At 44.0% G+C, this 14,292-nt stretch overlaps 1 protein-coding gene across 1 annotated transcript in view; it reads right to left on the minus strand.

The window, feature by feature from the left end:
* The window catches only part of LOC121582184 (proto-oncogene Wnt-3-like), a 42,292-nt gene extending 28,862 nt beyond the window's left edge, over nt 1–13,430 (minus strand). Inside the window, exon 1 of the mRNA XM_041897821.2 lies at nt 13,084–13,430. Within this exon, the coding sequence (XP_041753755.1) occupies nt 13,084–13,403 (320 nt within the window). The 5' untranslated portion in view covers nt 13,404–13,430. The remainder of the gene's footprint in view (nt 1–13,083) is intronic.
* Between the last annotated feature and the right edge of the window lie 862 nt (nt 13,431–14,292).

Consider the following 14,292-nt stretch of genomic DNA (forward strand, 5'->3'; position numbering starts at 1 on the left):
TGATCCCATCATGGCTCGGCAGCCGCCGACCACCAGGCAGAGGTTGGATGAAGGTTCCGGACGAGTGACTGCAGATGGAACAAAACGGAGGTAAGTAAACAACAAACCAACAAGGTGCAAAAACAACAAAACTAACGCTAGAAGCTCTAAGACTGATACTCTGGTAAACCTACTGTTCATGGCTAACGATCCGGCAGGGAATGGATGTTAGGCCAGAGCCTAAGAAGGGTGATGATCAGGACCAGGTGTGCAGATTGCTGATGGGATGCAGGTGCGGAAATCAAGAGAGCTCCCCGGAGCGTTCCAGAACCCTCGGGAAACTGGAGATCCCGAGCAGAAAAACTAGTCCACAGACAGGACCCGACTCAGACTGCCGGGATCGTTACAGAAACGATGGGTATGGCTGATGTTGGTGGTATCGTTGGAGGAGGTGTGGGCAAACCTCCTCTTTCCCATCACCTCAAGGTGTCCATCACCCCTTGCATGGCGGTGCCAAGATCCTGGATCATGGCCGCTTGTTGGATAACGCGCTCCTTCAGTGATCCCGTTGGCACCGCCGATCCTGCTGACTCCATGTGTGGTGTGTTATTCTGTCAAAGGCGACGTGTATGCGGTGAGCGAAGTCAAGCGCAGGACACAGAGCTACTGGCAGACGTACTTTACTAACCAGTAAAAGAACATACAAAACAAAACCTCCTAACCGGGAGGAAACAAATACACGCATACGACACAGCAATGCCGACCTAACGGGAAACAAAACAATAACACACAATTTACCAAACGAGAGACAGGGGTAAATATAGGGACTACAATCAAACATAATAGCGAACAGGTGTAAACACTCAAGACTGAACAAGACAAACACCGAAACATCGATCGGCAGCAGCTAGTACTCCGGGGACGACAAACGCCGAAGCCTGCCCGAGAAAGGAGGAGGAGCAGCCTCGGCTGAATCCGTGACACTGGGAGCCAGAAATCTTTCTGATTGAGAGGGGGTCAAACACTTATTTCCCTCATTAAAATGCAAATCAATTTATAACATTTTTGACATGCGTTTTTCTGGATTTTGTTGTTGTTATTCTGTCTCTCACTATTCAAATAAACCTACCATTAAAATTATAGACTGATCATTTCTTTGTCAGTGGGCAAATGTACAAAATCAGCAGGGGATCAAATACTTTTTTCCCTCACTGTAGGGAGAGAGGGATTAGAGAGAACCAGCCTGTCACAATCCATCCCTCTATGCATTATTCCTCAGGCACTGTTCAGAACTCCATGGAAAGTAGGGTGGTGTGTTTGTGTGCTTGTTCAGCGGGAGGGCGGCAGAGGGGAAGGCTCTGTTGCTACTTGTACTCAAAGGCCTCACTCCTATCATGCCATGCATGTATAAACAGTAAAAAAAAAAAAAAAAACTTAAACAACTACAATCATTTTTCACTTTTAAATTATGCCAAACAAAAACCATTGATTGAAAAGTTAAACAAACCATACAATTCTATGCACAAGGACTACTTGTAACAATTTCCACTGAGAATTGTACAAAAACGCATTTACTGGAAGAACTGTGCAGAAACAAATTTGGTAACAGAATTTCAGTAAAAATCTCCCTCAGGTTTTATGCGACAACATTTTCCAAATATGCTCCGAATTAAGATTCAAAGATGTCTGCAGAAATAACGGGGGGTTGAGTTTGCTGACAGGTGTATAAAATCGAGCACACAGCCATGCAATCTCTATAGACAAACATTGGCAGTAGAATGGCCTTACTGAAGAGCTCAGTGAATTTCAACGTCGCACCGTCATAGGATGCCACCTTTCCAACAAGTCAGTTCTTCAAATTTCTGCCCTGCCAGAGGCACCGGTCAACTGTAAGTGCTGCTATTGCGAAGTGGAAACATCTAGGAGCAACAACAGCTCAGCTGCGAAGTGGTAGAACACACAAGTTCACAGAACGGGACTACCGAGTGCTGAAGCGCATAGCGCATAAAAAATTGTCTGTCCTCGGTTGCAACACTCACTACCGAGTTCCAAACTGCCTCTGGAAGCAACGTCTGCACAATAACTGTTCGTCGGGAGCTTCATGAAATGGGTCATGGCCAAGCAGCCACACACAAGCCTAAGATCACCATGCGCAATGCCAAGCGTCGGCTGGAGTGGTGTAAAGCTCGCCACCATTGGACTCTGGAGCAGTGGAAACGCGTTCTCTGGAGTGATGAATCATGCTTCACCATCTAGTAGTCCGACGGACTAATCTGGGTTTGGCGGATGCCAGAGGAACGCTACCTGCCCCCAGCATATAATGACATTCTAGATGATTCTGTGCTTCCAACTTTGTGGTAACAGTTTGGGTAAGGCCCTTTCCTGTTTTAGCATGACAATGCCCCCGTGCAAAGCGAGGTCCATACAGAAATTGTTTGTCCAGATCGGTGTGGAAGAACTTGACTGGCCTGCACAGAGCCCTGACCTCAACCACATCGAACACCTTTGGGATGAATTGGAACTCCAACTGCGAGCCAGGCCTAATCGCCCAACATCAGTGCCCGACCTCACTAATGCTCTTGTGGCTGAATGGAAGCAAGTCCCCGCAGCAATGTACAAACATCTAGTGGAAAGCCTTCCCAGAAGAGTGGAGGCTGTTATAGCAGCAAAGGGGTGACCAACTCCATATTAATGCCCATGATTTTGGAATGAGATGTTCAACGAGCAGGTGTCCACATACTTCTGGTCATGTAGTGTAGCTTCAAGAGATTTGTTCAAATACTGAGGGCAGATTTAAACAGCAACAAACAGCAGGGATTTAGACAGCCACTATCCCAGGATAATATGTGGTCCCAGCCACAAGGGCAGTTGTTACAACAACATGAAAATAGCTTCAAGAGCTTTTTCCAAATACTGAGGGCAGATTTAAACAGCAACAAACAGCAGGGATTTAGACAGCCACTAGCCCAGGATAATCCGCATTCCCAGCCACAATGGCTAACCGCATTGTGGCCTGTGTTCAAGCTTTTAAGGAAACGTTGCTAGCTTGATAGCTAGTTAGCAGCTAGGCTAGCATATGGATAGTTGTTGATGAATGCCAATCATTCTTGTACAAACTTTGATTTGATTAATTATATTAATCTTATACCACAGCATTGTTGAATACTCATTTCTGATTGGCTAGAAGGGCATTCTAGAATGGACATTTAAACCAGATAACGGGACTGTTGGAAAAGATATCGGGACACCTTGCAATCATGATAGTTGTCTTATCAATCACACAGAGATGAGAATCAGACTCCAGAAAGTTAGACTCCATAGAAAGTCCATAGACTGTTCAGTCTAAAGGAACGCTCTCAACAATTTAAGTGCAATCAAACTTTTCTAGATCTATGTTGACATCACAAGCTAAATGAGGCCTCATGCACTCAGGATGCACACCAAAACATTGCCATCGGAATCTCAATTATAATCCAACCACAGAATCTACAGGAGAGACAAAGACACTCTGAAGAGAGTGTAAGTGGGCCACAGGAAGTTGTCGGTTTCGCCCCCAGGATGGGACTTTTCCTGGCGGAGGCTGGAATGCACAGCTCCTGTCTGTGTTGTTGTGTTCTGTTTTTCTTTGGCACACTTTTGATTTGTAGTCCAACAGCTCTGGGCTGATCAGATAAAAAATGACAGGACCCCTGAAAAATTTTCCAACCTGTTTTTGCTTTCTTCCCTCCTTCCCTTCATCCCTCGCTCTTGCTCTCCTTCCTTCGACACTTTGAGAGTGAGTGCAAAGCTGGGACAGGGAGCCCCTGCAGTCAGAACAGAGGAGAACAGGGAGCTGGGGTGTAAACTTGTGAACCTGCCTGTTAGGAAGCAACACTGAGTGTGAGAGCTGTGCAGCTTGCAGTTCACTGGGGAGCAGACAGAACACTCTGACTGACTGTGTTTAACTCAGTGCAGCAGTGCCAGTCATAGTGGAAGTAGTCCTTTCTTTCTTTCTTTCTTTCTTTCTTTCTTTCTTTCTTTCTTTCTTTCTTTCTTTCTTTCTTTCTTTCTTTCTTTCTTTCTTTTTTCTTTCTTGCTCTCTTGCTTTCTCTGTCTCGCTCTTTATGTCAGAGCAAAGACACAACTGAAACTGTTCAGATAGAAAACAGCATGGCCTGTTTGATCAAACCATTTACAAAGTGTTTGAATGAACCATCCAAAGGAAACAGTAGTAATCGGGACTGCCCTGGCTTTACCTCTCCTAGCATTGTGAGACAGTGCCCACTGGTTTTGATTTGCATTTGGTTGAGTTGTCAACGTGAATTCAACGTGAAATCAACCAAAAATGTCACCCTGTCATTGGATTTAGGTTAAAAGTTGGGTAAAATCAGTTTTCCTCATTTGATTCAAATTCATCACATATAATTTGTGGGTTGAAATGACGTGGAAACAACGTTAATTCAACAAAATGCTTGTTAAATTACACTACATTACCAAAAGTATATGGACACCTGCTCGTCGAACATCTCATTCCAAAGTCATGGGCATTAATATGGAGTTGGTCCCCCTTTGATGCTATAACAGTTTCCACTCTTCTGGGAAGGCTTTCCACTAGATGTTGGAACATTGCTGCGGGGACTTGCTTCCATTCAGCCACAAGAGCATTAGTGAGGTCGGGCACTGATGTTGGGCGATTAGCCCTGGCTTGCAGTCGCCGTTCCAATTCATCCCAAAGGTTTTAGATGGGGTGGAGGTCAGGGCTCTGTGCAGGCCACAGTGATCTCGACAAACCATTTCTGTATGGACCTTGCTTTGTGCACAGGGGCATTGTCATGCTGAAACAGGAAAGGGCCTTCCCCAAACTGTTGGCACAAAGTTGGAAGCACAGAATCGTCTAGAATGTCGTTGTATGCTGTAGCGCTAAGATTTCCCTTCACTGGAACTAAGGGGCCTAGCCCGAACCATGAAAAACAGCCCCAGACAGTTATTCCCCCTCCACCAAACTTTACAGTTGGCAAACAGGGGCATTGGGGCAGGTAGTGTTCTCCTGGCATCCGCCAAACTCAGATTCATCCATCGGACTGCCAGATGGTGAAGCGTGATTCATCACTCCAGACAATGTGTTTCCACTGCTCCAGAGTCCAATGGCGGCGAGCTTTACACCACTCCAGCCGACGCTTAGCATTGTGCATGGTGATCTTAGGCTTGTGTGCGGCTGCTCGGCCATGGAAACCCATTTCATGAAGCTCCAGACGAACAGTTCTTGTGCAGACGTTGCTTCCAGAGGCAGTTTGGAACTCGGTAGTGAGTGTTGCAACCGAGGACAGAGGAATCTTATGCACTATGCACTTCAGCACTCGGCGGTCCCGTTCTGTGAGCTTGTGTGGCCTACCACTTCGCGGCTGAGCCGTTGTTGCTCCTAGACGTTTCCACTTCACAATAACAGCACCTACAGTTGACCAGGGCAGCCCTAGGAGGGCAGAAATGTGACGAACTGACTTGGAAAGGTGGCATCCTATGACGGTGCCACGTTGCAAGTCACTGAGCTCTTCAATAAGGCCATTCTACTGCCAATGTTGGGCTATGGAGATTGCATGGCTGTTTGCTCGATTTTATACACCTGTCAGCAACGAGTGTGGCTGAAATAGCCGAATCCACTAATTTGAAGGCGTGTCCACATACTTGTGTATATATAGTGTATCTGGAATATTGTGTTATGCAGGCATGTATGACCTGTGAGATAACTTGGGGAGGTTTGACTATAATTAAGTATTTAGGGTGCACAGGTGTGACTAATACTAATTAGTCACCAGACGCCAGGTCTGTCTAAAGATGACTTGTTGTTCATGATTAGCTGCTGCCCAGTGGCAGATTTTCAAACAGGAGCTATAGAAGCTGGCAATTCTGGCCAATGAGGGCTTTTACAGTGGTGTGTGTGTGTGGGTTGCTGTTTCAGCGTGAATGTGTTTGTTCCTTCCCTCTTTCCTTCTCTCTCTCTCTCTCTCTCTCTCTCTCTCTCTCTCTCTCTCTCTCTCTCTCTCTCTCTCTCTCTCTCTCTCTCTCTCTCTCTCTCTCTCTCTCTCTCTCTCTCTCTCTGTGTGTGCCCCTGAGGACTCCTGTGCCTCTTGGCGTTTGGGCCTATTTTCCTTTGAGGAACTGTCCTGACCTGTGTTTTAATACAGGTAATAGCCCTGCACTGTGGGACTTTGTCATTTCCTACACAAGTAGTTAATCACATGTTCTTTGATAATGTGCTGAGATTAGGAATCTCCTTTACTGCTTTGAACTACCAGCCTCCTTTGAACCTCTCTCCCAACCGTTTGGTTAGACTGGATAACGTCATGCCAGTGGTTTGTTTTGTAGAGCTGGACAGTCAGGGTGTCAGGCTCTTTTTGTGTCAACTGAATGTTAGCTCACTTGGATGAAGTACATCGATTGCAATTCAAGCAGTTAGCTAACTACTGTAGCTGTCACTGTGGCAAAGGAACCACAGCACAATATAATCCAAACTGGGGCACAAATGGGGAACCTTATCCACCTGCTCAAGTGATGTAGGCTAGTCCAATATCTACTGTACAGAATGGAGGTTAGCCAAATGGGAAAATAAACGTGCATTTCACATGGCACAGATCTCTGTCTGGCGAAGTCACTATGCTAGCCATAGATAATTCTCACAGGCATTAGGGGTGTCTTTGACCCCCGCCTGTATGGCAGCCGCTGCCATTGATATGGAACCCTACCGGTCTTAAGAATAACATTCTTTAAGGCTTTCCTCTTTTCTTTCCATCCCTTTGCACTGTTCAATGTAATGCTTGAACATCCTTGATCTTTTCACACCAGGATTGCAGACAGAGGATTTTCTCGCACTGAGAGGGGGGGGTGGGTCACAGTCACATAATGACATTCCAGCGACCCAGAGATGGACCCTAGAGCCCACATTTAAGCCACAAGAGTTGTCCTGCACATAGAGGGCAGGGGTGGCCAGGACAGGGCAGGACAGGACGGGGGATGTGTATGGTAGGCATGCCTTAGAGAAGATTGACCATTTCATGTACTCCGCTACCCACATATCACAGAGGGAAACGGTGTTTAGTCTCTCTCTCACTCTACCTAACCTTTTATATAGGGCCCAACCTATATGATTTTTTGGGTCCGATTCTTATTTGTTGGGGGGCGAAACGTGCCGATATACTGTTTTACAGCGGGGAAAATGAAAAAGTGTAATTTTTCCGCACTGAATTCTCATAAATTGCCATCCAAAAAATAAATTGTCTTAGTAACTATGCTTCAAATGTTGATTTCATACATTGTGACAATAATGACATCATGAGAATGGCCGCAAGTGTTCAGATAAGCAAGACATTCCCTTTTATTATCCTATTTATTGAGTATCGTTTATCGGTGGAGTTATCGGTGAACCGATATATCGGTCGGGCTTTAGTTTTATACATTATCTATGTCACTTCCTTTCCTCTATGTACTTTCTATACCTAAATCAGAAATTCATTTGTGTCTTATTTTCTTATGGTAACACTTTGCTTTCACTACAAGCAGACATGAGAATTACAGAACGTATGCTATGTTACATGGGAATGTACTTTATGATATGTTAACATCATATTTCTGCAATTTCCTATGTTCTATATCTGTGGTATTGACAAATGTCTTGTATTTGTCTGTCACAATTGCAGCAAATAGATAGTTTTGGTGCTCCACATATAGCTACTCTGACCTGCAGAAAGTGGATTACACGCATGTGATGCAGTGGCAGTCAGTGCCGTTAGATTTTTTTTTCATGAGCATGGCCTTATTTCTATTACAGCATATTCGATCACTTTCATTCATATTCCATTCACCCGGTTCAATGTAACAGCGATAGATTTAGACTACTACATGATAAATGTAATACTCAATATTTTCCCTATACCCAACTTAAGGTTGCTACAACCTAGCCTATGAATGAAAGTTTACAACGTAGGTGCACACAGGTTGAGAGACAAATTTGAGGTGACAGACAGTGACATTCAATACCGCCTTTCCATATGTATTACGTTGTTTTTTCCCATCATCAATCTACACACAATACCCCATAATGACAAAGCAAAAACAGATTTCTAGAAAAAAACTGAAATATGACATTTACGTAAGTATTCAGACCCTTTACCCAGTACTTTGTTGACACACCTTTGGCAGTGATTACAGTCTTGAGTCTTCTTGGGTATGACACTACAAGTTTGGCACACTTGTATTTGGGGAGTGTCTCCCATTCTTCTCTACAGATCCTCTCAAGCTCTGTCAGGTTGGATGGAGAGCGTTGCTGCATAGCTATTTACAGGTCTCTCCAGAGGTGTTCAATCGGGTTCAAGTCCGGGCTCTGGCTCGGCCACTCAAGGACATTCAGAGACTTGTCCCGAAGCCACTCCTGCATTGTCTTGGCTGTGTGCTTAGGGTCGTTGTCCTGTTGGAAGGTGAACCTTCGTCCCAGTCTCTGGTCCTGAGCGCTCTGGAGCAGGTTTTCATCAAGGATCACTCTGTACTTTGCTCCGTTCATCTTTCCCTCGATCCTGACTAGTCTCCCAGTCCCTTCCGCTGAAAAACATCCCCACAGCATGATGCTGCCACCACCATGCTTCACCGTAGGAATGGTGCCAGATTTCCTCCAGACGTGATGCTTGGCATTCAGGCCAAATAGTTCAATCTTGGTTTCATCAGACCAGAGAATCTTGTTACTCATGGTCTGAGAGTCCTTTAGGTAACTGTTGGCAAACTCCAAGCGGGCTGTCATGTGCCTTTTACTGAGGAGTGGCTTCCGTCTGGCCACTCTACCATAAAGGCCTGATTGGTGGAGTGCTGCAGAGATGGTTGTCCTTCTGGAAGGTTCTCCCATCTCCACAGAGGAACTCTGGAGCTCTGTCAGAGTGACCATCGGGTTCTTGGTCACCTCCCTGACCATGAAGAATGATGGAGGCCACTGTGTTATTGGGGACTTTCAATGCTGCAGACATTTTATGGTACCCTTCCCCAGATCTGTGCCTCGGCACAATCCTGTCTCGGAGCGCTACAGAGAATTCCTTCGACCTCATGGCTTGGTTTTTGCTCTGACATGCACTGTCAACTGTGGGACCTTATATAGACAGGTGTGTGCCTTTCCAAATCATGTTCAATCAATTGAATTTACCACTGGTGGACTCCAATCAAGTTGTAGAAACATCTCAAAGATGATCAATGGAAACAGGATGCACCTGAGCTCAATTTCGAGTCTCATAGCAAAGGGTCTTAATACTTATGTAAATAAGGTATTTCTGTTTTTAATTTTTAATACATTTGCAAAGATTTCTAAAAACCTGTTTTTGCCTTTTCATTATGGGGTATTATGTGTAGATTGATGAGGAAAATGTTTAATGTAATCCATTTTAGAATAAGGCTGTAAGGTAACAAAATGTTGAAAAAAGGATTGGGTGGACAACATGTCAGTTCATGCTGCAAGAGCTCTGATAGGCTGGAGGACATCCTCCGGAAGTTGCCATAATTACTGTGTAATTCTATGGAAGTGGGTGTGAATCATGAGCCTCCTAGGTTTTGTATTGAAGTCAATGTACCCAGAGGAGGACGGAAGCTAGCTGTCCTCCGGGTACACCATGGTGCTACCCTACAGAGTGCTGTTGAGGCTACTGTAGACCTTCTTTGCAAAATTGTGTGTTTTAATCAATTATTTGGTGACGTGATTATATTTAGTATAGTTTTATCTAAAAATGATAACCTTTTTAATGTTTTACGATTTTAATTTGTATGAAATTCACTGAGGAGAATGGTCCTCCCCTTCCTTCTCTGAGGAGCCTCCACCCACCGACTAGGGCGGTGTTGACATGGGTGCTACGTAGGCTACACTGATCTGTTAAAAACTGCAATTTACCAGAAGTCACCAAAAACTCTGGCATTAAAAGCTAAAGCCACAGCTCAGTCAGTTTGCATAGTAACATACAGTTTCCATAGGTGACATGCTCTCTCTGGTTCCCTCTGTAACGGAACAGTGGCCATAATTACCAGAATATTAAGTGGATAATAAATGTTTAGTGATTCTGCGACGATATTCTTCGACTACACCACAAATCTTTGTTCCTCCAAGGTTGGTATTTGAAGAGTTTTTAATGGATAAAGACATGGGCGATGTGGAGTGTCGGCATTCACTCATCATGACCACTGTCTATAACATGAATACAAACAGAAAAGGCTGAACTGGCTGACAGGTTAGCTTTAGCGCTTCCATTTAGGGATTACCTGTGTATATACCAAGCGTTGACGGTATTTTTATGTGTGATGGGCTCGTCCTAAACTACTTATGACTTGTCAAGATCTTTTTAATGATGACAAACATGTAGGCCTACTGTAGGTACAGTATAGTGTAGAATACAGATGCTAATCAAAGTTGAAGCATATCAACCCTTTTTCTCCAATCACTTTAATTTTATTTGTATTTATTTGGGTTGTGCTGCACTATAGCATTATTTGATTTGAATACAGGAATGAGCAGGTCAGCATTTTTCGTCACGTGTCTTGTTCTGGAGGAAGCTCTGCAGAGTGGTCACTAGCTGGAACAGCCACAAAGTCATCAAGTCTGATTTGAAACCTAACCCTAACCTTAACCCTAACATTAACCACATTGCTAAACCTAATGCCTAACCCTAACCCACATTTTTTATTTCATGAATTTATACATAGCTGGCCTATATAAGTGGAAATCACTCAGTTCTGCCTCCAGGACAAGACTCATGACAATGAACATCAACCGGCGCAAAATTCTGTCATAAAATACTTTCAGCATTATACATCCCAGTATTATAGCCTGGCTAGAGACACCATGTGGAAGCAGTACAGGGCTTTTTTTCTCCAAAATACTTGATATTAAAGATGAGACTTGTGAGATGTACTATATTTATATACAGCGTAAGAGGTGAGGAATAGAGGTACAAAGTAAAAAAACACGGATTTCTTCCCAAAAGCCACACATTTATATTAGAGATGGGCATCAGGCTGCCAAAACCTTTATCAGATGGCTCTAGTCTACCCTCTTGGAACACTTATCTTTTATCTGCTTTGAGATCTTTCCACATACTTCATTTTCTCTCACTTATGAAACTCTTCTAGCTACCTAACATTTTTGCATTTTAAAGAGGAGTCTATTTAAGTGACATTCTTGCAGGGGGGGGTATATTTTTGTGGCAGCTCCAGCTCCTCTCCAAACCCCCTCATTTGCCAGCTATTTCACTCTATCACCTCTTCCTCTGTGCATATGTACATCTCTAGAGTTATTTATGCTCTGTTTTGTTTTCGACACCCCATCTTGTGATTGTGTGACTGGCTGCCAGGCATGGAGCAGTCAAAACTCCTTCTCCCCTCCCTTCCCCACTTGGCTGGAGAATTTATGACCAAGTCATCGCCCCTGAAGCTGAAACGAGCCCTGGCTCGCTGAAACTTAGCACCCTCTCCCTTGACGCACCACGTACCCATCTCGTTGTTTTGTCCCCTCTTGGATGTGCTCAACACCGCTCCACGACGTCAGTGACAGCGCTCCATGACATCCATTCCTCAGCACCTGTCCAACCACCTGAAGCTACACAAGGCCATTTCATCTTTCTCCCTCTCCGCCTCCCCCACCCTCCACTTCAAATGAGTTATCCAAATCAAAGGTGGTATGCATTGTCCGGGGCTGAACATTACACCAGTGTCATGTAAGCTCGTTGAGCAGAGAACAGCTGCAGGTAATTCAGACAGAGAATCCTGGTGTCTTTGTTATGTTGTGTGCTGAATCAAGGGAGTGGGTGTAAAGTCGTCCTGCCATTAACACTTCATCCCTGTGGCCTGTGTGTTTGGCAGCTCCCCTCTCTGTAAATGAAACCAGAAGATGCTGGTGGTTTGGACAGCACCGCTGTGGGACCACATGCTAACTGGGCTACTAAAATTGCAGTAGCTCTGACAAGTATTGTGTCGGGAGCCAAAGAAGCTTTGTCATACGCCTACTCGCAAATATCTCTAAAATAAAAGGCTTTATGTTTCAAAAGAGCAAGGCCTATGAGGTCAGATGCATGAAGCTGAATTTGTAATGAGATGATCCTCTACATTTCATGTGAGGGTGCCAAACGGGTTCTGGAATATTTCAACAAAGACACATAAAGCCCTACAGAGCCTAACCTGATTGTACCATGACACAAACTCCCAGAGACCTCTGCAATATTGCAATATTAATTTAATGACAAAGTATATGCTTAATTATTGTTCATATTAAGTAGATACAAATTAATTAAAACCATTTATGTATAAATTAGATCTGACACTGGGGCAGTCTCACAAATGTGTCTATTTCGTTGATTTGGAGAATTTCAAAATGACTTTAAGTAATTTCAAACAGCATTGATGGTACTAAACAGTTAACCCTTTAGTATGTGATAAACTCCCTCGAAACAAAACCAATGAAGAACATTCAGTTAACAATGAAGAGTTACACGGCATGATTGGGGGCCGGCGGCCTGAATGTAGAATATGGACGCACAATGGCAAAACAAAACAAAATGATGCTGACTTAAAAGGTCCTGATTGTACGACTCCAAATATAAAATTATAGTTTTATTTAACAAAATAAACTAAGTACTTATACATTTGGACTCACAAACTTTTTGTTTTCGTGAAGATGTTCAATGTTGTCATTGTCCTTGGAGGATGGAGACATTATCTAAACCAATAATTACACTAATTCCAACCGCTATTTAGAAACGCTCCAGACCAATATTCAGGGACAATTTACATAGACAAGCCATCCATAGGCTCCTTTTTAAAAAATCCCTAAAGATATTGAATAAGCTTCATGCTCAAAACTACAATTCCAACCTCCTTAGCATCACACCATTTATCTAATAAGATAAATGGACCTTAGTGTAGAGGAAAAGAACGGCAAGCCTTTTCCGTTACACCAGTATTTGAGGTTAAGATTCTTTGGACTGGGCTGGATAACATTTTTCCACCCAGTCAACTGAAAGTGCACTGTATTCTGCCCTCTACAAATGATAATTGACCAAAAGTCTCCCTATAGCAGCTCTAGGATTTGATGCTGAAACTCTAGATTGTACTCACCACCAGATGGGATAACCTCCAAGCACCCGCCAACTGGACAACCACACAAACATCATATATCCAATCAGGTACAAATCCATGAGGTATGCCTTGTGGTGATAGGAGTGGAAATGGATCAATACATTGAATTTCCAAAGGGGAATGAAGAACAGACTTCCTGGAGAAGAAGCTTTAGCAGAAGCTTGATTGTTGAGGGAGGGGAATTTAAATGAAATTGAAGCAACAAAAAAAACTCCTGTTTTCCCCCTTCTTTGAGTCGGGCCAGGAAAGTGTGTCTGGCTCCTAGTAGTTAAGAGAGTAAGTCTCTCTCTCTCACACATACACAAACGCACACACACACACACGCTCCTACCCGTCCTCTCCTTCTCTCCCTCTCTGAGGTTCTTTCCTAAGGTAGATATATTTTTCTCTCTCCAATTTTTTTTCTCCCTCAGGATGCCTCATCCACAGGCCCAATATTAAAGGGGGGGAGAAGACGAGTGAAGTTTGGAGATGTCAGCTTGCAAGCCAATCACAGAGGACGGCCTTAGGTTACGAAAAAAAAATATTTGTTCCCGTCTGTCAATCACACACCACCCCATGGTAATGTGAAAAATAAAGGAGAGAGAAAGAGGGAGGGCGAGAGGGAGGGAAAATGAGAGGGGAGATATAGGGAGGGACAGAGGAAAAAGGTAGAGTTCTTCTTATTCAATCTATTCCATCCGTGATAATTCAAAGCAAGCACTCCCTAAAGTGGCTGAGGATAGGTGGAAGGATGTAAGGCCTGCCTCTTCATGGAGGCTTTGGGATTGGCGATGGAGCAGAGGGCATACGGGGGGGAGGAAGTGATGACTCCATTTTTAAGGGATTGTGCCCTGACTAATTGATCTGGATATATGTGCATACATCCAGACACTCTTTCTCTGTCACGCACACAGGGTGATATTTACAGTGAATTTTCTAAATCGTTGTCCTCCCACACCGACGAGAGGACATAAAAGGAGACAAAATAAAGCCATAAAACTTGGCGGTCAGGCCAGGCACGCAAGGTTATATGCTCTAGTGGCCGAAAGGCGACACATTTTACATCAATACCATTGTCATTTTGATGGGCTGAGGGGCAGGCAGTAGTGGGAGAGAGAGGAGGGAGAACGGGGCACACCAGTAGAGGGACACTAGAACTAACCCAAAGTCAATTTAGATGTTGGGAAACTGATTTGTGACCATAAC

This window comes from Coregonus clupeaformis, chromosome 1 (genome assembly GCF_020615455.1).
Source record: "Coregonus clupeaformis isolate EN_2021a chromosome 1, ASM2061545v1, whole genome shotgun sequence".
NCBI classification, from domain to species: domain Eukaryota; kingdom Metazoa; phylum Chordata; class Actinopteri; order Salmoniformes; family Salmonidae; genus Coregonus; species Coregonus clupeaformis.